Raw genomic sequence first — 25479 nt, forward strand, 5'->3', positions numbered from 1 at the left:
AACCCAAGCCCCCCCCCGCCCCTCTAGTAACCATCAATTTGCTCCCCTAAGATTATGTGTTTATTTCTTAGTTTGCCTCTCCCTCTCTCTTTTTTTCCCCTTTGCTCACGTGTTTTGTTTCTAAAATTCCACATGAGTGAAAACCCTCTGACTTACTTCCCTTAGCAGAATACCTTCTAGCCGTATCCATGCCAATGCGCTGTAACTATTAAAAGGTTCAAATCTACCACATTCCTACACACAGCATTATACCAACAAGATGCCTAATATTCATTCCTTAATGCCTAGACTTGTCCTCTTTTTCTGAGGAACTAAAGTTAGCATAAGCTGGGGCCACCCAGACACAAGGAAGAACTCTGGTGTGGACACGGAGTTTCCTCAGCCTCCTCGTTTCACGGATCCAAATTCTGATGAAAATAAAGACTGACTGCTTGCAACTGTCACTCCCCTTGTAAGAGGACATACAGAAAAATACAGTACAAACAGTGCTCCACTTCTGCCTTTGGAGTGCTTCCAGAACATGAGACTGTCAGTAATTACAGAACTTCACCATGTGATCACTATAAATCCGAATAGCCTGATACCAGTAACCTAAAAAGGAGGTTGGGGTGTTACAGGCTTCCTAATTTGCTTATCTTCTCAATTTCATCTCTATTAGTATTAATTTCATCCAGCCCATGGATCATGATTGTCCCAGCACGACGACAGATGGACAGAAGGACGACCAAAGGAAGGAGGCAGGCAGCTAATGAGAAACTAGAAAAGCAGGGCGCTTAATCTACTTAAACAGAATCACTACATTTTAGAGCGCAAAGAAATGTCATTTTTTAAAAAGAACTTCTGGGGCGCCTGGGTGGCTTAGTCGGTTAAGCGTCCGACTTTCGCTTAGGTCATGATCTCGCGGTTTGTGGGTTCGAGCCCTGCGTCGGGCTCTGTGCTGACTGCCAGCTCGGAGCCTGGAGCCTGTTTCAGTCTGTGACTCCCTCTCTCTGACCCTCCCCTGCTCACGCTGTCTCTCTCTCTCCTAGAAAAAAAAAAAAAAAAAAAAAAAGAACTTCTGAGTACAGTTCACACACAATACTACTTTAGAGTCAGGTGTACAACACAGTGACTCAACACCTCTATACGTGATGCTGTGCCCACAAAGGTAGCTACCATCCGTCACCTTACAACACTTTTACAATATACCACTGACTATACTCCCTATCCTGTGCCTTTCATTCCCATGACTTCCTCATTCCATTAACTGGAAGCCTGTATCTCCCACTCCCTTGCATCCATTTTGCCCATCCCCCCACCTGACCCCCTCTGAAAGAAACCTCATTTTTTAAAATAAGCAGCTGAACTAGATAACCTCTAAGATTCTAAGAATGGGGAACAACCACCAGGAAGCAAAGATCTCATGGTCCAAACACTTAGTGAAGGCGCACACGAGTGATCAGAGATGAGGCTGAGGATGCAAAGAGGCCAGACTGTAACAGACCTTTAGGCCATTTTAAGAATTTTTCATTTTGGGGCATCTGGGTGGCTCAGTCGGTTAAGTGTCCGACTTTGGCTCAGGTCATGATCTAATGGCTCGTGGGTTCGAGCCCCGCATCGGGCTCTGTGCTGACAGCTCAGAGCCTGGAGCCTGCTTCAGATTCTGTGTCTTCCTCTTTCTCTGCCCCTCCCCTGCTTGTTCTTTGTCTCTCTCAATCTCTCAGAAATAAATGTTTAAAAAAAAATTTTTTTAAAGAATTTTTCGTTTTATCATAAGGGCAAAAGGAAACCAATGATATTTTATTTTTTTTAATGTTTATATATTTTGAGAGTGTGCATGCATCGGGGGGAGGGCAGTGTGCAGAGAGAGAAGGACAGAGAGAAGCCCAAGCAGGCTCCGTGCTCAGCACTGAGCTGGACAGGCAGGGCTCAATCTCACAACTGCGAGATCATGACCTGAGCCGACACTGAGTTGGGCGCTTAACCAGATGCCCCACAATGATATTTTAAACACAAGTTTCATAAGCATGTTCAGATTTGCATTTTAGAGAAATAATTCTTCTAAAAAGCTTTCCAAGTACAGGTTACCTTGAGCTGAGTTTTAAAATGACAAAAAAAATAAAAGAGCAAGGTCATTTATGAATAGATAAAATCACCCCATCAAAGGCACAGACTCATGAAAAAAATAAGAAAGCAAACAGAGAAAGAAACACAAAGTACAAATATATATGGGGTACAGTGTATAAAAAATTACACTCTGACTCCGCAAGGTCACATTGCTAGTCCATGAACTCCTTATGTCTCTGACTCAATGCCTGGCTTTGCATAGAGAACTTTTAACCTCTCAGAAACCAGAAACCTTTCCAGAACCAGAAACCTGACCTTTCTGAGCAAAACCAGTAACGCAATAAAATAGGTAATACAATGTTTAGGTCTTAAACTAAATTAATTCAAGAGAGGTTTCCCCTAACAACCCACACTAAAGCTACTGTACCTTATTTGTTTCCTTCATCGTACTAATACAATCTGAAATTCTATACGTTTCTTTTTGGTGTCTTAATGTCTGCCTCCCCACCTGACTTTAAACAGTGTCTTTTTGTTAACCACTGTACATCTAGCTCTCAGCAAACCAACTTGCAAGACTGCAGGTGTTAAATGTATTTCCAAACAGCTTTTGAAACCAACCCCTGGCACTGAAACGCCTACTCGTACCACTGCTGACTACTCAGTGTCTATTACAAGGCAGAAAGTACTTGTCTAAAAGAATTCCTCACCTTGATTTCTTTCTAAAAGCTAAGAAGGAAAAGGGACTAAAAATCACTACTGTGGATACTGTTAGTAATGGCTGTGACTTACTCAATGTCTGTGATACACTGTTAGGGACTTTCAGATATTAGTCTTAAACAATCTTTGTAAAATAGGGAACATAATTCCTATTTTACGTAAGAGAGATCTAAGCTCTAACAAATCAAGTAATTAATGACTTGCCCAAGGTCACAGACCTTGTAAACTAGAGAACCAGGATTAGAACCCCCAGTCCAGATGACCTCAGACATCATGGAACATTATATTGCTTTCCTTTTTTAAAAAAAAATTTAATGTTTTTATTTATTTCTGAGAGACAGAGACAGACAGTGTGAGCAGGGGACGGTCAGAGAGTCAGGGAGACACAGAATCCAAAGCAGGCTAGAGGCTCTGAGCTAGCTGTCAGCACAGAGCCTGACGCAGGGCTCAAACCCACAAGCCAGGAGATCATGACCTCAGCCGAAGTCGGACGCCCAACCGACTGAGCCACCCAGGAGTCCCCATTATATTGCTTTTACCATACTGTATCTAAAATATTTTCTTTATGATTAGCTAGTGCAATAAACCAAAAAAAAGCAAAAACATTAAAAAAAAAAAAAGCCAACAATCTACATGTAGCCTGAAAATGGTAGGTAGCTTAATACGTTAGTCCTGTCACAAAATTTCATTTGAGTGCACTCATGTAAAAGAGGTTTACAGTCATAAATAGTGTATTGTAATAAATTCCTCCTCCATATTAAAAAGAAAGCACTTGTTTGGAAGTTAAGTCTTGAGTATAACTATAGACTATGATATTCCTGATATCTTATTCTTATCAGTCTAAACTGAGTGAAACACATTTATGTATCTTTATCTGCTTAAGCAGCTCCCTCATCTTATCCAAATGATGTATTTTGCTATTTCTCATCATCTTTACCAACCTCCCAAGCCATTGTTAAATGCTAGAAAACCAGAAAGTATCTATCATAATTAACAAATGACACATTCGTAGGAATGACTATCATGAAATTTTATATCACGTTGTCAAAGAACATTTTAACACACACCAAAAACCCCCACAAAATGTTTAAAAATATATAACCAGACATATAAATTGATGCTGATTTTCCCGATGTACCTATGATGTACACGCCTACATGTGTCTATACTGTCAACATGGATCTGTGTGTATGATGGAAGAAGGAAAACAAAATATTGGGGGTGGGGCAGAACCAGAATGTTCGTCAATCAGTCGTATCCAGAATATTACCATCTGACTAGTTTTGATGCTCTGGATTCTCATTAATGTAAAATAAGGAGTAACTATCACTTATAAGGTCTTCAATAAGGCTCTAAAAACTATGTAACTTCTTATCACAAATACCAACTTACACTGACACCACTCTATAGCTTTCAAAGAACATTTTTAAAGTATCCAGTTCAGTTGTTGGTCCTCTTGTTTATCTATTCTATACACAGCGTTCTAAGCCAGCATGAGGACAGAAACCATGACTTCTTCAGAATCCCAGCACCTAACCCAGTGCCTGACAAACCCCAGGAGTTGGTAATTGAAGGAGCTGAATTACTGAACACCCCACCCCGCAAAAGGGCAGACGACAGGTACCTACCTGCATTCTGTGACGGATGATACCCTAAGAACAATAAACTGATTTCCCTAAGGTTCATCAAAGGAGACTAGAGACTGATTCATCTATGCCTTTAGGCAAAATGAGAAGAGGGAGAAAGGGCAATGTCAGAAGGCTACAGTCACACACAGCCAAAAGATATGACCAGAAGGTCAGGGGCAGGAAAGGAGAATGGAGAGTTGTGGTAGAGGCTGTTAGGTGTCAACCCACTTTTTTTTTTTTTCCTAACTCAATCCTGCTCCTTGAAATTTAGATGAAATGGCTGGAGTCACCTGGACACGAAAAGAGGATCACAGCCCATGAGGTAAAGCCCAGAGGTAGAAGGGACCAGGGTCCTGGAGGACCACAGAGTCACCATAACCATTCTAGACTTCCCACCTCTACATCATTTACATGAGAGGGCAATACACACCTATCTTGTTTAAGCCCCAATTATTTATCTTGTATTTACCTCATCTTAGCACAACCTAACCTCAATGTATACAATAATCAAAGAATTTCTGGGCTGAAAAGACTCAGATTTACTTATGTCTCCAGTAGTCTGCCAATATATCAAATACACTGACACTCTCCAAAAACGTTTTTAGAAGGTTACTTGGATGAGAATTAAACCACGCAAAGAAGTCCTCGTTTGCAGACATGCCACCTGAGCCTTACTCATGACAGTTGGCTCATTTAATAGTTAGGCAACAGCATAAAGTACTGATGTGTAAAACAATATTGGAAATACTACAATAGAAGGAAATGAAATTGAAATATGTTACAATAAATATGTGTTTTTAAGACATAGGAACAGGAAGTAATTTTTCATCCCCTCACATTAGACCTAGCATTCCCTCTACAAAGCTGTCTATATTAATAAAAGTTCCACAAATATCAACAGCATCAAAGCGCTCCCTTTTTTAACTCTTCTCATCCTCTTTTCTCTGGAAACTGTCCTCAAGGGTGAGGACAAGAACAGAATGTCTAGGCCAGGGCTGTACCATACAGCCCCACCCTTCTGGCCAAAATCCCAATTCTCTCTCCCAAAGATCTAAAATTCTGAGCTCAAAAAAAGGGACTAAAAACCTTATTAGCTGAAAAATTCAGAAGTATCTGAACTCTTGCTGTTAAAGCCCTTTTCCATTTCCAAAGGCTTAAGTGTTCAACTTCCAGGATTCCAAGAGATATATTAATATCTTTCAAATGTATTTTCTCTTCCTTAGCTAAGTCATAGTAGGTTTCTTTTACCTGCAACCAGAGAAATAATTTGATAGTTTCACTAAGACAATGTTTAAACAACGCTAATTTATCTATTAATATAAGTTGGTTGGGACTTAATCACTTGAATTTCTCTTGGACTGGTCCAAGAGCTTTTAAGTCTTATTACAACACAATTCTAAGCATTTCAAAAGGGTTGACTCAGGGTTACACAATGTTGTATGATTCCACTGGCACCAGATCTTATTATAATTACTTAAAACTTTCTGATGACAGCATTTGGACCTAGATGTGACTTTAAGAGGTCCAATTAGTTCAGTCACTAGTTTCATCATCTCTTGTTCTTCTTCCCTTCAGACTAAAGAGCTTGCTCAGTACTCGACCTTTGCACACTTTTAAGATGAGCTCTTCCATCTTTCAGAGAGCTCTTTATCAGTTGCCAGATTTAGCAAACACAAGTACAGAAAACCAAGTAAATGTGAACTTGATAACAAATGACTTGTTTAGTCTAATTATGTCTCAAATATTGCATGGTGACTACAAAATTATTTGTTGTTTATCTGGAATTCAAAAGTATGCCTACTGTATTTTATCTGACAGCTCCCGTTCTGTGGAGCTGAAAGAGTCACCCTATAAAATCCGCAGACACCACGCTCTTTACACCAGGTAAACGGTGATTTAGGAGCAAAAGTTTAAGTTAGTGATGCAAAGACACAGACTACTGGGGCTGGAGGAGACCCAGGACGTAGCTAGTCCCATGTCCTCACCTTAAAGATTAGGGGAAGATGGTCCAATGTTGAATGACCAACTGGGTTGGAGCAGGACTCCAAATTACAAATGACTACAAAGATTCTTGATTTTCGTTTGTTTTAATAATTACTTCTAAAAACCCGTAAGAGAAAAGAAGTCAATCTCATGGCTCTAAACAATATTCACATACCTGTCACCTCAATGGTCATTTCTCATTAGTAAATATCAACCCACAAAACAACAACAAAATATAACCAGTTAAGAGATCACTCTCATAAATGGATAATTTAATAAAATTATGTATGTAAAGCACCTAGTACAAGGCGTGGCCCCTAACAAGACATCTAAATGCAGCTCCTTTCTCCTCCCTGCCTGTTTACTTACTAATACTAAATTATTACATAGCTTCCTATCTTGTCTTATCTCCAAACTCTATACATCATCTTCAACTTCATATCAGCATAGCATTCCTAATACATCTCCCTCAGAAACATTCCAATTAATAAACAATGGCAAGATGTTCGATCTCTTTAGATATCAAATTGTCAATAACAACATTCCTAAGTCAAATCACCAAAAGTTCACCAAAAGAATTTCTGATTTCATTCAGAAAGCACCATGTAATAAATGCAGGGTAGAGAGTAAGAGTACACACTAAGTATGCAGTATAAAGTATAAAGGAGGAAGGACATCATTTCAAGGTGATATTTAGAAAACTGTAGAGGCAGCAACAGGAGCTACAATTGGAAGGATATACAGTATTTTGATTGGTGAAACAGGAAATTAAAGAAAGCTTCAAGCAGAAGGAGCTTTATGAACAGGGCATGAAGGCAGAGAGGCAAATGCTTTACAACCTAGCCTCAATTTTGCAAATGTATTGTTCTTTCTGTCAGGCCCCAAAAGGGGCACAGAGGCCCATCAAGTGTCACTTCCAAAAGACGGTGTGAGTTTCCTACCTCCACACTTCTGCTCAAGCTATGTCCTCCCTTGCACTACTATGTCACACACACTTGCACATCATAGAGTAATAAATACTGGATTAACCAACATCTGCCTTCCCTCAGTTTCCTTTCCATTCTTTCATTCATCTCTTTCTCTCCTTCAAATCCTCCTAACTGACCAAACTAAAAACGTAATAATTTTATTCACCGATTAATATACAAAGCAGATAAGTAGGATGTTGTCTTCATAACAAAGTTTCACCTTAAAACCTTGAAACATCCCCCCTGTGTCCATCATATGCCTCCCCCTCCCCCCAACCTCTCCTTCCTACTACATACTCCCTTCCCCTCCCTTTCCTCTTTGGGTTTGTGCTTCTGCATTAAAAAAGAAATTCTCTCCCACTTTAGATTTTTTTTTTTAAATAAACAGTAATGATAGCCCTTTAATGTATTTGAAACTTGCCCTCACAAACAGAACACAGTAAGGGCTTTGTGTCCTTGCTGGGAAGGGGAGAAGGAACAAGAGGAACAGAAGGGGAGAAAAGTAACAGAAGGTAAATCCAGGTGCGTCCAGCCAGTCTAGAGGAACAAGGGGCAGAAATACTCCAGTCTGCCATAAAAACAAAATGTCTTTATTTTAATCACGGTATTTGCAAGAATGAGCCCTTAAAAACAGTACATGTGCCCTTAAAAAATTTTCTTTTGCTAGCCGAAATTATAAATGATCCCTCAGATAAGTGGAGGTTATCTAATCATCAACTCTTTAAACAGTCACTTACAATGGAACAAATTATTAAATGGAAAAGACATGTGCCAGAAATAATCTTGATCACTGCAGTTGTAAAGGCTTACACAGGTAACCCAGTAAAAATCAGGAAAAATAAACAAAAACTTAACAAATGTTACCTAGAAGTCTAGACTCACAGTTTCAAGCATAGTAAATATACCACTGAATACCACTTTGTAAAAATACAGTGAGTCAGGGGCGCCTGGGTTGTCAGTTAAGGGTCCAACTGCAGCTCAAGTCATGATCTCACGGATCGTGAGTTTGAGTCTCGTGTTGGTCTGTGCTGACAGCTCAGAGCCTGAACCCTGCTTTGGATTCTGTGTCTCCCTCTCTCGCTGTCCCTCCTCCCCTGTTCACACTCTTGCTTCTCTCTCTCAAAAAATGAGTAAACGTTAAATTGAAAAAAATACAGTGAGTCATTACATTGTAGAAATCACAAATATACCGGACGGATGAGTGGAGGTAGAGAGAGGTCTGTTAATGTTAAGCAAACAGGTATAATAGTGCCAGCATCATCCCTGGACGGAAGAAGTGCTGTACTTCAACAGACGAGACAAAAGTGAAAGCTTTATGTCCCAGACTAGAGAACAACTGAAAAACTAGCACTTATAATTATAAGACACTAATACTAAAGTGGATGTAAATACTCTTGCACATACTGTTTTATGAAATATGATCATAAAAATATCTAAATAAATTATCCTATATAAAGGCATATATGCATACTAAATTAATAAATAAAAACAGGCCTATTCCATCACTAATGGATGCCTACATACTCAAGTTGACCCAGTAAGTTTTGGAAGTGATCTTCTCATTGGAAAAAAGACTGCCTTGGATTTGAAGTCACATTACATTTAGGCACATACAGTATTAGGTTAATAGTAAACCAAAAAAAAATTGTTCTTGGTCCTCTAGCATTTCCTGAGGGCACTGCTGAATTCTGAATTGTAGAACAGTTCGCCTCACTTGAAATGGCTCCATGTTGTTTTTGACTTCGTATTTCTTCTTCATCTCTAACAAGGAATCTTATTGGAGACTTATTATTTACTATGAACCACAATTGTTCTTTCATAAAGCACTCGCATTGACATTCATGCATTCAACTATATCATGGGTCACAAAAATCAAGTTCTGCCAGTACAAGCCAGGAAATGAGAGTGATGGACAGGACGGAAGAGAAAAAAGCAATCTGGTTCTTCAATGCAGGATGGCAAGGTGGCAGACCTTCTCTTCCTGTTCCAAGCAGGACAGTGTCAACTGATGAGAAAGGCAAATTATTCCATAAGCAACTAAGCATTAAAAATTTTTCGAAACAAAGCTTCCTACCCTAACTCTACATTATTGTTTCTAGAACATGGAGCTACTTACCTCTGCCTCCGCTGTCAACCGTATCTTCTTTGCCATCAACTGTTTTAGGTCTATCCTACCTAAAGAAAAAAATAGGTAACTTTTAATTGATGGACACTGTAGCAGGGCGCCTGCGTGGCTCGGTAGGTTAAATGTCCAAACTCTTGGTTTCCGCTCAGGTTATGATCTGATGTCCAGCCAAAAACTGGTATAGGAATGTTTATAGCAGCATAATTCATATTAACAGAAAGTAAAACAACTCAAATATCCATTAACTGAGAGATTAACAGAATGTGGTCGACCCACAGAATGGAATATTATCCAGCAGTAACAGGAGAGAAACACTCATACGCTAATATGGATGAAACCTGAAAACATGCTAAATGAAAGTCAGTCCGAAACAGACAATTCTACATAGACAGACAGAAGGTTGGTGGTTGCCCAGAGGTCAGGAGTAGGTAGGAGGGTGAGGAATAAGGAATGCATGCATAATGCATACAGGGTTGTTTTTTTTCTAGGGTGGGGGGGTTGAAAATATTCTAAAATTTACAATCTCCTTATTCTGAAAGACTCCTTTCGGTATATTAAGTCACATTAATGTAACTTCCTAATGTTTAATTTAATTGAGGCTATTAGTCTATTATTAATCTAACTTGAGCACCTTTCTCATAATTTTCAAGAAAAATTGATTTTTCAGGTATGAAAATATTTGGTTTTTATGAGCATCTGTTGCTCTGTATGATTCCCATATACAATGTACACTGTGATTTATTACTGTCGTGGAATTATAGACAGTTCCTTAATTTCATAGTGAATCATAGTACTATTATAATTTAACCAAGCAGCTGGACCGTCTGCCCTTTTATTCTTTATATTTTAAAGTTTATTTGAGAGAGAGAGAGGTTGTGAGTGGGGAAGGAACAGGGAGAGAGAGGGAAAGAATGAGAATCCCAAGCAGGCTCTGTGCCACTAGCTGCAGAGCCCAACATGGGGCTCAAACTCACAAGCCGTGAGATCATGACCTGAGCCGAAAACCAAGAGTCGATCACTTAACCAACTGAGCCTCCCAGGAGCTTGTCTGCTCTTTTAATAAACTATGGGAAGACTTCGTTTTGAAAGAAATTTGCCTCCATTCATGAGTCTGTCTTCACATATATCTTCCATAATAGCTTAGCTAAATTTTAGCTTTTGATATGTTTATTAAATACTTTTAAAGTTTTTTAGGTAAAGGTTCTAACTTGTATCCTATGTATAGGAAGAAAAAAAATAAAAAAGTTTTTTTAAGTTTTTCTTTTGTAAAAGATTCACAGCTTAAAGCAACAACTTTAAACATAACTAGAAAAGTTAAATGTCAATGCAGAAGCTAATGTCTACTCTATTAAAGTTGGTGCCCATTAATAGTTGCATACATCACTCACTTCACATACTAAAATAATGTTTGTTATTGGAACCTCTTGTTAAGGTTAGATTTTTCTTTGAGTTGGAGTTTTACTGAAATTCACTTAAGTTCAGCATAGACTTACTGATCTTGAAATAGTACCTTTTTCATTTCTGTATTGTTTTCAAAGCATATCTTCAAATATTATAGTACCTTCTTCCAGAAAAGGAATTTTATAATCTGATAGTAAATGCTATTTTATCTTTCTTTTAACTTTTTTAATGCTTATTAATTTTTTTATTAAATATTTTTTAAATGTTTTTATTAATTTTTGAGAAAGAGACAGCATGATCAGGGGAAGGTCAGAGAGACAGGGAGACACAGAATCCGAAGACAGGCTCCAGGCTCTGAGCTAGCTGTCAGCACAGAGCCTGACGCAGGGCTCAAACCCGCAACTGTGAGATCATGACCTGGGCTGAAGTCAGACGCTTAGCCGACTGAGCCACCCGGGTGCCCCTAAAAAAAAATTTTTTTTTAATGTTCATTTTTGAGTCAGAGAGAGAAGGAACACAAACAGGGGAAGGGCAGAGAGAGAGGGAGACACAGAATCGGAAGCAGGCTCCAGGCTCTGAGCTGTCAGCACAGAGCCCAAGGCAGGGCTTGAGCTCACGGACCACGAGATCATGACCTGGGCCAAAGTCAAACACTTAACTGACTGAGCCACCCAGGCGCCCCAATGTTTATTAATTTTTTTGAGAGTGAGACAGAGCATGAGTGGGGGAGGGGCAGAGAGAAAGGGAGACACAGAATCCCAAGCAGGCTCCAGGTTCTGAGCTGTCAGCACAGAGCCCAACGCGAAGCTTGAACCCAGACGGGAAAATCATGACTTGAGCCGAAGTGGACACTCAATGGACAGAGCCACCCAGCTGCCCCTATTTTATCTTTTTAATTGAAATGTCAAGATGTCTACTATACTATGGGAACCAATAATATCAGACATCATCATGTGTAAAGAGATCTTCCACACAAACAGGTGAATAAAACAGAACAGAATGCGAGCTGAAACATGCGAGCTGAAACATATGCGAGCTGAAACATGAAGATGACTGCCACTTCTCTTTGCTGTCTTTGTAAAAACCTATAATGTAACTTTGTATCATTTTAGTAGTATCTTTTACTGAGAATTTACATTTTCTCCATCTATTTTCCTTGGCAAAATTTACCTGATTCTGCTGTTTCAGAATCAGCAATTGCTACTGTATAGTCTACTTAAAGAAGGAGTGAGGGCACTCTAAATTAAGTAATTTCCAAGAAATACTTACTTTGCAGGTTAAAAAAGAAAACCACACAGGCCAAAAATAGAGTCACATATGCCAGGCCAAGTCATTAGGTTAGGAACCTAACCTAATTAAAGTTTCCACTACTTCCTGAAATGCAGTTTTAACCAATCAGGAATTATCTGGTCAGTATCAACGAGGTCATCGGTTACATGACCTCTCTATCCGGCCCCCAAACAAAGGAAGAGAAGGTAATCCATCCATAAGACTTCCGCCCTTCCTGTTGCTAACTGTCGTACCCAGTTACTACCTATAAAATCTCTCCAGTTTGTGCACCTCCTCTGAGCTCCCCTGTACTTGCTAGATGTGTTGATGTCTGATTCATGAATGAATTAATAAATCCAATTCCTCCAGTTGGATTTTTGTTCTTTAACACCAGAATGAACTTTAGGGGCATATTTGGGCTAATTTTTTTTCCTTTAATGTTTATTTCTGAGAGAGAGACAGAGAGTGACTGGAGGAGCGAGAGGGGCAGACACAGAAGCTGAAGCAGGCTCCAAGCTTCGAGCTGTCAGCACAGAGCCCAACACAGGGCTCGAACCCATGAACCATGAGATTGTGACCTGGGCCGAAGTTGGGATTCTGAACTGACTGAGCCACCCAGGTACCCCGTATTTGGGCTAATTTAAATTTAATAACTTTCTCTCCCTATTCTAAAAGTAATTTTCATTACAGGAAACTAAAATCCAAACACTCTCTCCCAAAAGAGCTCTAACAAAACTACCCATTGTCTTACAGTGTTCAAGTACCTAATGTTAATGCTTTAGTAAATATCATTTGTCCTTCTACTTCGGCAAATACACATACTATAAATGTACATACTATAAAAATAGACTCTTACATACAGTTTCAGAACTTGCTTTTCTCACTTAAGAGAGTATCTTTCCACGTCACTACATATTCCTCTGTATCATTTTTATTCACCTATTATTCTGTTTTTATGACTGAAACTTACTATATTTAATCCCCTATTAGACACTTAAACTATTTATATCCTTTTACAATACTCCAGTTGGGAAAAAGGCATGGAGAAAGAGAAGGTCCAAAATGCAGCCCATCAAAGGTCTATAATGGGAGACAAAAATAAGTAATAATGGCTGAGAACTTTCCAGGATCGTAGAAAGAGGCCAATCCTCAAATTAAGTCAGGCCAAGCAGGATAAATAAAAATCTACACTTAGATATATCACAGCGAAATTGTAACACACAGGTTTATTTTAAAAAACATCTCTTAGGGGCGCCTGGGTGGCTTAGTCGGTTAAGCGTCCGACTTTCGCTTAGGTCATGATCTCGCGGTTCGTGGGTTCGAGCCCTGCGTCGGGCTCTGTGCTGACAGCCAGCTCAGAGCCTGGAGCCTCTTTCAGTCTGTGACTCCCTCTCTCTCTGACCCTCCCCTGCTCACGCTGTCTCTCTCTCTCTCTCTCTCCTATAAGCAAAACATTAAAAAAAAATTAAAAAAAAAAAAAAAAAACATCTCTTAGAAGCAGCCGGAAAGCAAATATCACCTACAAGAGAACTGTAATTATGCCTGACTTCCCAACACCAACAACTGAAGCCATCAGTTAGTGGATTAGTATCTCCAACCATTGACAGTGGTGGAGTTTATAACTGGGACGGTCATGTCATGAAGAGCCTGGGTGTATTTTACCAAAGGCTCTGAGGAAACCAAGAATTTTAAGCAGGAAAGTAACAGATTTGCTAATGGAAAGCCCACTCCGTAGCAGGCTGAGAAAGACTACAGAAGAGAGAAATGCAATAAATCCAGACAAGAAATGAAATAGTAAGCCAACAAAAGGCAGTGAGGGTAGGTAGGAGAAGATAAATTCTAAAGATATTCACAAACTGGTAACTAAATAGGCAATATGAGAGTAAGACAAATATTAACTTGATTTTTCTGTCAATTATAAGAATGCTTTTTTGATTTAGTTCTCTACTATCTATGATTGGACCATGGTTTAATAAATAATCTATTTATTTTACAGATAAATGAATATTGAAGATTCTTCCCTTCAAATAATTCAATTACCATGGGGAAAGGGGGAGAGAATCATTGTAAAAGATTAATTCTCACCTCCTGTACATCACTTCCAAAAGGAATATGTTTATCCATAAATAACATAACCAACATCACAAACTGGTTTTATCTAGTTGGGGACTGAAAAATGGGGAGTATTTTTGCTCACAGCTAGACTAGCCTCTGAAGGCCTCACTCTAAATGACATTAAAGCTACACAGTAGAAGAAAAATACATTAAATAGCCAATTCTACTCATGCTCCTTCACCTTAAAATTAACTTCACATGATATTCGAAAGATATTTCTTACTACCAAAAAATTAAAAAATTAAATATCATAAAAGCCAAAAAAATAATGTCCTAAAAGCTAATCTGCAATGACTTTTATTATTTTATTAATTTTTATTTTTTCTTAAATATTTTATTGTCAAGTTGGTTTCCATATTTTTATTACTTTTAAATGTTCTTTATTTATTTTTGAGAGATGGACAGAGTATGAATGGGGGAGAGGCAGAGGGAGGGGGGCACAGAATCTGAAGCAGTCTCCAGGCTCTGAGCCGTCAGCACAGAGCCGGATGTGGAAGCTCGAACCCATGAACTGTGAGATCATGACCTGAGCCAAAATCAGACGTTTGACTGAGCCACCCAGGAGCCTCTCTAACGTGATGATTTAAAGTACAACCACTGGGGTGTGGGGGAGAAGGGAGAATGGGTGATGGGCATGGAGGAGGGCACTTGTTGGGATGAGCACTGAGTGTTATATGGAAACCAACTTGACAATAAATATATTAAAAATAAATAAATAAATAAAGTGCAGACATCCAACCACATAAGTCAACTCAAGGCTTCTAAGTTTTCTAAAACACTGATCATGCAGTTTCTGTTAAGATATGCCTAGGTCTACTGATATCACTAACTTATAACATTCATATTACTGAAAACTGATCATTAACTCATAACATCTAATTAGCAGACCCAAGGATGAATCCCTTAAAAAAAAAAAAAAAAACTACTCTACACTTTGTTTTCTCCTAGGCCTCTGATCTCCAACAAATAAATCAGGCTTGCAACATTTACCTTTGTGAACACTACCTAACCCTCATGAAGTCTACTGTATTTCATGGGAATATTTAAAATTTATTCCCTGAAATATCAAAAATCTTATTTTAACCAGTTTTGATGAAGAGCTTCCTAAAATCATCACATGCTATACCCCCTTAAAAAAAAAAAACTATATCCTACACACTTTTATGTCCAATAAAAGAGATCATTTACTGTACTGCGCTATCAATACCTATAGTAAACCTGAAACGAGAGCACTCAGGACTACACTAACAACTCCAAGGAGTTGTGTCTTTCAACTTGGGCTGTCTCTTCACGGCTTTGCATCAAATCTGCTTCCTCTAACAATCCTATGTTTATACTATGCCAAATCCACTGCCAAGGTTGCCCAGAAGGAAAAAATAACCAAGCTCATTAAACTGGTAACTCATTTATTCATTCAATTACATATTCAACTCATTAAATAAAAACCCAGTGAATACCCAATATATAATGAGTAGTACACACATATTCTAAACCCTTCCTTTAGAATCTCAGGAGAAATGTGCAAACATAGATAATTACAACACACAGATGACTGTAGGGTGGAGTGAGCTTTTGCAGAGGAAGTCAATATTTGAGCTGGGTCCCAGATGATAAAGAAAAATCATGGTGAACAGGTGCTAGAAAGAGCATAAAGACTTGTAAAAAGTTGGGTTTGGGGGGGACTTGAGCCTGGGTCAAATGTCTCTCGGGTGCCATGCTTTCTTTGCTTTACAAAACTGATTTTTTATAGGCTTTTGCCTAAAGGCAGCTTTTTATTTACCTGCTTTCTAAATGACCAACTCTCCAGATCAGTGCTGTCCAACAGAAATATAATACGAACCACACATGTAATTTTAAATTTTCTAGGAGCCACGTTAAAAAGTAAAAACCGGGTACAAGTTGAGTCCTTGAAATGTGGTATGTATTTTATGACAATGTTCTCTCAATTCAGACTAGCCACATTTCAAATGCTAAACTGGACAATACTGAAAAGTAAGTCTACTGGCTCCCATACTGAATGGCATGGTTCTTTTTCAAGTTTATTTGTTTTGAGGTNGAAAAAGACAGAATCTCAAGCAGGCTCTGCGCTGTTCTGACAAAGAACCCCACAAACCGTGAGATCATGACCTGAGCCGAAATCAAGCTGTCAAGACGCTTAACCTAATGGGCCACCCAGGTGCCCCATGAATGGTATAGTTCTAATTCAGGGGTCAGAACATTTTTTTTCAGTAATGGGCTAGAGAACAAGTTATTTCAGACTTTGTGTATTTCAGACCATATGGCCCACTCCACACACAAACATGGCTGTGTTGGCCAACTCCCGTTCTAGATGGCTAATGTACTGTAAATCTGGCTGACAAAACTGCCAGGTATGTACACGACTTCTTGCAAGTTAACAGAACTATGGTGAATGCTGGTGGCTGCTTCCCCAATAAGGGCATGTGCTTCGTTCCCCTTGCCAGAGACTGACTTGAGACGGAGCATGAGTATCTGTCAGAGCAAGGGCACCATAAAGATGACCCACTCAAGCTAGTTTACTGAGAAGAGTTAAAAGAGGGCCCTTTTCTACATGTGTGGCCAGAGTTTAAGAAAAGCAACAAAGGATAGTGTGGAATTCTAGAACTAGTAACAAGTACCAGGAAAGCTATCCTTAGGCCTCAAAGGGCAAAGGAAGGAAATGGTTAAGGAGACCCAAAGAGAACTATTAGACAGGAGTGATGGTTACCCAGAACAGAGGAAACCAAAGTTATAAACACACTCACCTTACTCTCTGCCCTTGATCTCCTGACAGTCCCCTCTCCACCTGCCGTACCCCCACTCCCATGACCAAATCCTACCAGAAACCACAGGGCATGAGAATCTACGGATGCAGCCCATTAAGGTCAGCCTCCTGGGGCACAAAATAGGGTGGTAAAGAGTAGGGAGACAAAAAGAAGATAACCTGTAATCTAACTATGGCCAATGAGGCATAAGAAGTCTGCTGGGAATTTCTAGCTAAGATTCACTGCTCTAAAGAGAAACCCTAGGTTTCTAGGTTTCCCTAGAAACCTAGGGAAATAGTTGCTCTTCTTCTGACAGAGACTGTTTCGGTTTTTAGTTTGTTTGCTTTACCAGTTTTCTTACCCAGCCTAGAGTTACCAATCCTCTGTCATTATTTCTACCCTTCTCTGCTCACTGCCACCAATTTCCTGGACCCACTGGGCCACATCCCAATCCCAGATACTGCCTGCTATCTGCTCTCTCCGATTCTGAATGGTCATGCACTACAGAGAGAATTAAGAAAATGGGCCCACTCTAAACTGACGTTGTCAAGTCCTAACTGGTCCTGCAAAAGAAAAATGAAATCTTTGTCTTGACCTCTTGATGAATTTAACAGTCCTCACAATCATAGCTCCCAACATTTTCCACCTTCCACAAGTCCCAGCTGGACCAAGCAACCTCCTGTTGATTACTTTGGGTACAAACTCCTTAAATGTTTTCTATCTTTGTTACTTTTCACAATCTTCGATCCTCTTAAGACTCCATTCTTCCCATGTCAGAAGATAGCAGAGGCCATCTCTTATCAATAGTAACTCTTCAAACTGTTGCCTTGATCCTTCCATATCCTTAGAGAGACTGTTCAGATTGTTCTCAACACACTGAGTCACTTATATTGTCCACATTTACATTCAGAGCCAACCAACTCCCTAAAAACGGTTTCTGAAATTATGATATGGATGTCCCCAGTGGCATGCAAAATTAAATCTGAGGTTTACCAACATTTGTCAAGTGTTACATATTTATTTAATGTGTGTGTGTGTGCGCGCACACGCGCACGTGTGTGTTTTAAGTAGGTGCCACACCCAGGCTGGAGCCCAACATAGGGCTTATGACCCTGACATCAAGACCTGACAAGAGTCAGACGTTTAACCAACTGGGCCACCGAGGCGCCACATTAGACAACATATATTCTTAACAGCCCTGTGTGATAAGCAAGATGGATATTTTTAAAATTAGATAAGATTCAAAGAAATTAAACATCTGGCCACAGTCACATGGCCTGGCCAGTAAGTAACTAAGTACGAACTAATACCTGTCTTCTAAACCCCAGTCACACAACAAGCAGCACAAAAAATAAAATTTTGTTTTTAATGAAACCAGACTATCTTGTTTTTCTTAAAAATTAACATTATTTATTTATTTATTTTTGAGAGAGCAGTGTGAGCAGGAGAGGGGCAGACAGAGGGGGAGACATAGAATTCCAAGCAGGCTCCAGGCTCTGAGCTGTCAGCACAGAGCCTGACGTGGGGCTTGAACTCGTGAACCAGGAGGCCATGACCTAAGCTGAAGTTAGACACTTAACCAACTGAGCCACCCAGGTGCCCCTAGACCATTTTGTATTTGTAATGAAAGACCAATAGCCCCAAATTATTTAGCATGAGGACAAAAGATTGAGATTTTCAAGGTGTATTATGGATGATCTATAAAAGCAATAAATGGACATACCAATCACAACTGGTCTATAATTTTTTTTAAAGCTATAAACAGGTTTCTTTTTGTTTTAATGTTTGTTTATTTTTGAGATAGAGGGAACAGAGGAGGGGAAAGGGGGTGGGGAGAGAGGATCTGAAGTGGGCTCCATGCTGACAGCAGGGAGTCCGATGCCCGGCTCAACCTCACAAACCATGAGATCATGACCTGAGCTAAAATCAGATGCTCAATCAACTGAGGTACTCAGCGCACCTAAAGTTATAAACAGGCTTCTATTCTAGAAACTGTATTACTCAACTAGAGTTAACTTTGGTTTGTTTTTCTTTTATTACCAACCTGTTGTCAACTGTATGGGTGGGCTGCCACCCACAATAAGAGAATTGGCCTGTTTATCATTAAACTTTTACAACTCCACATGCCCTTATTTTAAAATCAGTAGAGAATTTCTGGTAAAAAAAAAAATACAAGATTTCATGCAGATTACAATTCTCAGTTGAAGTATTACATAATGGGGAATTACCAAGTTTCCTTAGGATCTGGGACGGAAGAGTCCAGTGTCTTCAATGAGAGGATAAAATACCTTAACAAGCCTAGTACTATTTGTCTCCTTGGTTTTGCATTCAAGGGAAATCTAAGCGCTGACAGGCTATATATAAATCATCCACATAGGTAGGTAGTCAGTCACTGACTAACTACACAGTAAAACTTCAAGCCACATTTTCTGACTTCCTCCTGCCTTTCCAATTGGCTTCCTATCCAGGAAAACAAACCACAAACCCATCTGTACTACCTCCCGTCTCGCCCAACCAATCCAAACACAAGCGCATAATGCTTTACAGTCTTCAACCCCATGCCTTTTCAAACTCTTATCTTTCTTCTGACTTGAAAGTCCTGTCCTCGTCTCTTCTTCAAAGATCCAACTCAAATTCTACTTTGTGAGACACTTCCCTCCATTCTAAGGCAAGTCTCGTCCCCTACCCCATCAGTCTCCTACCCCACTTAGTTACTATTAATTTACTTACTATTTACAACCCAGGACTGTTTTCTGGTTTAGTATCTTATTCACCGAAACTCCCCTAACTAGCAAGCCTGGTATAATGCCTTATTTATAGATCAAAGGTACCGAACAAACATTTGATTAACCTGTTGACTAAAAGGCAGTAAACCAGACTTTAATCTGAGATGTGTGTTGCCTAGGAAGGCATAATCAAATGACAGTTGGGGCACCTGGCTAACTCAGTGGGAAGAGCATCCAACACTTGACCTCAGGGTTATGAGTTCCAGCCCCATGTGGGTGTAGAAGCTACTAAAAAAATGAATTTAAAAAATAAAAATAAATAAATGACTGCTAAGAGCAATTCTTATTCTAAGAACCTAGAATTTCAAGACTGAAACTTTTGATAATATTATTAAAACAATCCAGGTACCAGAATGTTCTTCATAGAACAAAGATTTAAAAATGCAAGCTCTTCCCATAAACTTTTCATCTCTACACATTTCTAGCAACTACACCTTAAAAACTGTTGATTGTAGGAGTGCCTGGGTGGCTTAGTCGGTTAAGCATCCAACTTTGGTTCAGGTTATGATCTTGCAGTCTGTGAGTTTCAGCCCCCACATCACAGCCCCCGCTCTGTGCTGACAGCTCAGAGCCTGCAACCTGCTTGGGATTCTTTGCTTCCCTCTCTCTCTCTGCCCCTCCCCCGCTCAAGCTTGCGTGCGCGCTCTCTCTCCCTCTCCCTCTCTCTCTCTCTCTCCCCCCTTCAAAAATAAACAAACATTTAAAAAAAAATTTTTTTAACTGTCGACGGTATATTTTCCTGATCAATACATGGTTACAACTTGTAATACTATTCCAGTTTTAGGGCTTGGCAACATATAGAGGTAAAACCAGGAAGAATATATCATTAGAAGCAAAACACAATTATTGGCCTTCTCTTTCAAAACAGTCAAGTTATACTTCATATCCTGTTATTTAAAAATTTATGTACCTATTATGCCCAGGCAAAACTGTAATTCAAATGACTTTTAGCAACTCTTCTCAAACACAATTTTGCCTCAAATGCATTATAATTCAGAAAAGAATAATCACTAACAATATTTTGTTTGCCCTCTTAGAATTTGAAATCTTTTCAGGACTATCTTTATTTTTTATTTTATTTTTTAATTTTTTTAATGTTTTATTTACTTCTGAGAGAGAGACAGTGTGAGCAGGGGAGGGTCAGAGAGAGAAGGAGACACAGAATCCGAAGCAGGCTCCAGGCTCTGAGCTGGCTGTCAGCACAGAGCCCAACACAGGGCTAGAAACCACGAATTGTGAGATCATGACCTGAGCCGAAGTGGGACGCTTAACTGACTGAGCCACCCAGGTGCCCCTTTTCAGGACTTTTTTTAAAGTTAAAAAGTTGTCAAAGAAAGCCTTAGCTACTATTTTCCATTTCTTTGGCCTAATCTTCATGTAATAAATTAAGATAGTCAAACTTACTCCTTAAAAGCTATTTTTAAAAGTACTAATTAATAGGCAATAAACTTACTTCTGCTGGCAATTGTTATGTCTCAGCGTACAAAACTTTTTTCAAGTAAATGGAATTCTTCATCTCTCAAAGTGCCATATAATCTATTCCAAAGTTCATATCATCTATGACTGAGAAAACTTCAAGTAGGCATCACATACTGCTATAGGAGTACATTATATTCAGAAAGCAATTTGACAACAACTACCACACGAACCTCAGAAATATGTATTCCTTTGACCTGAAGCAATTTCTAGGAATGTACCCAAGGAAAAATCGCACAAGCTTGAACTTTCACTTATCTGCACTTTCTAAAGTAAACATGTTTTGCTTTTATCTTAACAACAACAAAATGTGCTCTCAACCTACTCAGTTGTTCAAAGCTCTGTGGGGTGGCCAGTTTTATGATTAGACGCATCTATTGGACAAAGGAGAATGATTATAGAATAACAATATTTAAAACTTTTTTCCATATATTTTTGCCAAAGGGTTCACAAAACTTGTTACGAAAGGCATGCTCTCCAATGGTCAGATAGATATATCAAAAATACTGAAACTGAGTAGAACTAAAATATATCCACTGAGCTGTTATCTGTAAAAACACTTAAAACAGTGACTGGCATGGGACAAAACCAGTGTTAGTGGCTCTCAGTAGTAGTAGATTGATTAGTTATAAAAGTGAACAAAACAGCAAAATAAAAGGTAGTGAAGAATAAGTACTATCTGTCAATGAGAAGAAAGGTAGAGAACTTCCTCAACCTGATTTAAAAAACCCCACAGCTATCATAATTAACGGAAAGACCAAAAGCTTACTCCTGGAGACCAGAAACAGGACAAGTTTGTTCACTTTTGCCAATTCTATCTATTCAACACTGTACTGCAATTCTAGCAAGTGCAATTAGGCAACAGAACGAAAAGGCATGCAGACTGGAAATGAAGAAGTAAAGCTAACTCTTTGCAGATAGCATGATCTTGTGCATAAAAAATGCTACAGAAACCACACGTGCAAAAAACTATTAGAGGTAATAAATGAACTCAGCAAGGTTGCAGGATACAGTATCAATATACAAAACCAGCTACATTTCTATATGGCAGCAACAATCAGAAAATGAATTCCATTTACTTTCAGAAAACAAAAACAAAAACAACTCCATTTACAACAGCAGCAAAAAGAATACACTTAGGAATAAATGTAACAAAAAAAAGTGCAAAGCTTGTTCTCTGAAAAATATAAAATACTGCTGAAAGAAATTAAAGACAACCTAAATAAACGGAAAGACACCTAGTAGTCAAATTGACAAGGACAGAAAATAGAGAGCGGTGGTAGGAACTGAGGAGTTCTTTAATGGAGATAGTTTCAGTTTTACAACTTGAAAAACTTTTGGAGATCTGGTGCACAACAATGTGAATATACTTAATGCTACCAAACTGTACACTTAAAAATGGTTAAAATGGTAAATATTGTTAGGTATATTCTTACCACAATTAGAAATTTAAAATATAATAAATAATTCTTAAATGGGAGGCGCCTAGGTGGCTAAGCTGGTTAAGCATCCGACTTTGGATTTCACCTCAGGTCATGATCTCATGGTTTGTGGGTTTGAGCCCTGCATCAGGCTCTGTGCTGACAGCGCAGAGCCTGCTTGGGATTGTCTCTCCCTCTCTCTCTGCCCCTCCCCCACTCATGCTGTCTCTGTCTCTCTCAAAATAAGTAACATTTAAAACAATAATTTTTAAATGGGCAAAGGACTTAACAGACATTTCTCCAAATAAGATATATAAATGGCCAACAGACATAACGTCACCCATCATAAGTGAAATGCACATCAAAGCCACAATGAGATATCACCTCACACCTGACAGGATGGCTACTATCAAACAAACAGAAAATAAAAAGGGTTTGTGAGGATGCGAAGAGACAGAACCCTTATGAGAACCCTACTGGTGAGAACGTAAAATGTTGTAGCTGCTATAGAAAACACTATGGCTGTTCCTCAGAAAATTAAAAACAGAATTACCAGGGGGGCCTGGGTGGCTCAGCTGGTTAAGCGTCCAACTTCATGATCTTATGGTTCAAGGGTTTGAGCGCTAGGAGCGCAGAGCCTGCTTGGGATTTCTCTCCCCCTCTCTCTCTGCCTTTCCCCCACCCACGCTTTCTCTCTCTCGAAATAAACTGTTTAAAAAAGTTTAAAAAAATAATAAACAAAAAGAGAATCACCATATGATCCAACAATTCTACCTCTGGATATATACCCACAAGAAATGAAAGCAGAGTCTCAAAGAAATATTTGTACAATCGTGTTTACAACAAAAAAGTCTAAAGCAACCCAAGTGTCCATCAATGGACGAATAAATAAGGCTTTAAAATGGAAATTCTTATTGTGATAAAAACACTTTACAGGAGAGTCACCCTCTTAAATTTTTAAGAGTATGGTACAGCACTGTTAACTATGTAAGCTCAACCTCAGACCTCAACGGCTTATTCATCTTTCATAACTAAAAACTTCATACGCTTTCAACAAGAACTCCCCATTTCCTCTAGACTCTAGTAACCATCATTTGTTTCTACAAGTTTGACTACTTTAGATACTTCCCATAAGTAGAATCATACAGTATTTGTTCTTCTGTAACTGGCTTACTGTACTTAGAACAATGTCCTCTAGGTTGGGGCACTGGGGTGGCTGAGTCAGTTGAGTGTCCGACTTTGGCTCAGGTCATAATCTCGCAGTTTGTGAGTTCAAGCTCACTGCTGTCAGCACAGAGCCCGCTTTGATCCTGTCTCTCTTTCTGCCCCTCCCCTGCTTGTGTGCCCGAGCTCATGCTCTGTCTCAAAAAAAAAAAAAAAGAAATCCTTAAAAAAAGAATTACGCAAGCTGAGTATAAGGAAAAAATCCTTAGGGCTATGTCAAAATGATCGGATCACAAGACAGTCAGATGAGGGGCGCCTGGGTGGCTCAGTCAGTTAACCGTCTGACTTTAGCTCAGGTCATGATCTCACGGTTCATGGGCTCGAGTCCTGCATCAGGCTCTGTGCTGACAGCTAGCTCAGAGCTTGGAATCTGCTTCAGATTCTGTGTCTCCCTCTTTCTCTGACCCTCCCCTGCTTACTCTCTCTCAGAAATAAATAAAACATTAAAAAATTTTTAAAAAAACAACAAACAAGACAGTCAGATGTGAGCTCTTGACGGCAGTGGGTCTCACCCAGCGATGCCAGTCAGCATTGTCCAGAGAACTTTCCCAAACTTAACATTCCTGACCCTTCCCCTCAGATTCTAACCAGTAGGTCTATAATGGGATCCAATAAGCTGTTTTTCTTTGTTGAATGATTTCTTTTCATTCTACACGTGAATTTTATGTGTCAGTTTGACTGGGCTAAGGAATGCCCAGATAGTGGATAAAACATTATTTCTAGGTGTAACGGTGCTTCCTGAAGAGATAAGCATTGGAATCAGACTCCGTAAGAAAGATCACCTTCCCCCGTGCCAGAGGGCCTGTGAACAGAAGGCAGAGGAAGGACAAATGCGCACTCTTGACTGGGCTGGGCGTCCATCTTCTCCTTTCCCGGTTCTCAGGCCTTTGGACTGGAGCTATACTGCCGGCTTCCCCGGGACTCCTGCTTGTGGATGGGGATGGTGTGACTTCTCAGCCCCCATCTGAGCCAATTCCTCATAATAAACCTTCCCGTGTATCTCTACCTATCCGACTGGTTCCGTTCGTCTGGAGGACTCCAATGCGCACACCAACGGACTGTCTCCAACCTGAACCTACGTGTCACCTGGGAACCTCATTAAACTAAAATCTTCAAAAAAATACAAATAAAAACTGAAATAAATCTTATTCAGTAAAGAGGAGTGGAGGCAGTTCTAACAAGCTCTCGGGTGAGGCAGACAACCCTAGTCCTGTGTGGGAGGCCACACTGGTGCCATGGCTTGCTACCCAGAGGCCACATTTTACCCGTCTGCTTTCTCCTCAAAGTGAACAAATGTTAAAACAAGTGCAGAAACATATTCTATTTTCAGATCAGCATTATAACCAAGGTGGAGGTCAAACTTCCTGTTTTAAGTTAAACATTTCAATTTTTAGTAACTGCATTGGAACCCAGAATTTTAAACCTTGATGAACTAACAATAGAGAGTAGTGAAAATATGCAGAAATTAGAGTAATTTAAAAGCTTTTTAAAACCTGGGACATAAAGAGAAAATTGTAACTGGTGGCAGAATGCTGCAATAAAAAGTGATTTTTCTGTC

The 25479-nt window shown here is 39.4% G+C and overlaps 1 protein-coding gene across 4 annotated transcripts in view; it reads right to left on the bottom strand.

Moving 5' to 3' along the window:
- The window catches only part of SOAT1 (sterol O-acyltransferase 1), a 69892-nt gene that overhangs the window by 29858 nt on the left and 14555 nt on the right, over positions 1–25479 (bottom strand). For all 4 annotated transcript variants that reach the window (XM_077763292.1, XM_077763293.1, XM_077763291.1 and 1 more), the window contains one exon: positions 9459–9517. In XM_077763292.1, coding sequence (XP_077619418.1) covers positions 9459–9517 — 59 coding nt within the window. The remainder of the gene's footprint in view (positions 1–9458; positions 9518–25479) is intronic.

This window comes from Crocuta crocuta, unplaced genomic scaffold, assembly GCF_008692635.1.
Source record: "Crocuta crocuta isolate KB4526 unplaced genomic scaffold, BGI_CrCroc_1.0 scaffold3, whole genome shotgun sequence".
NCBI classification, from domain to species: domain Eukaryota; kingdom Metazoa; phylum Chordata; class Mammalia; order Carnivora; family Hyaenidae; genus Crocuta; species Crocuta crocuta.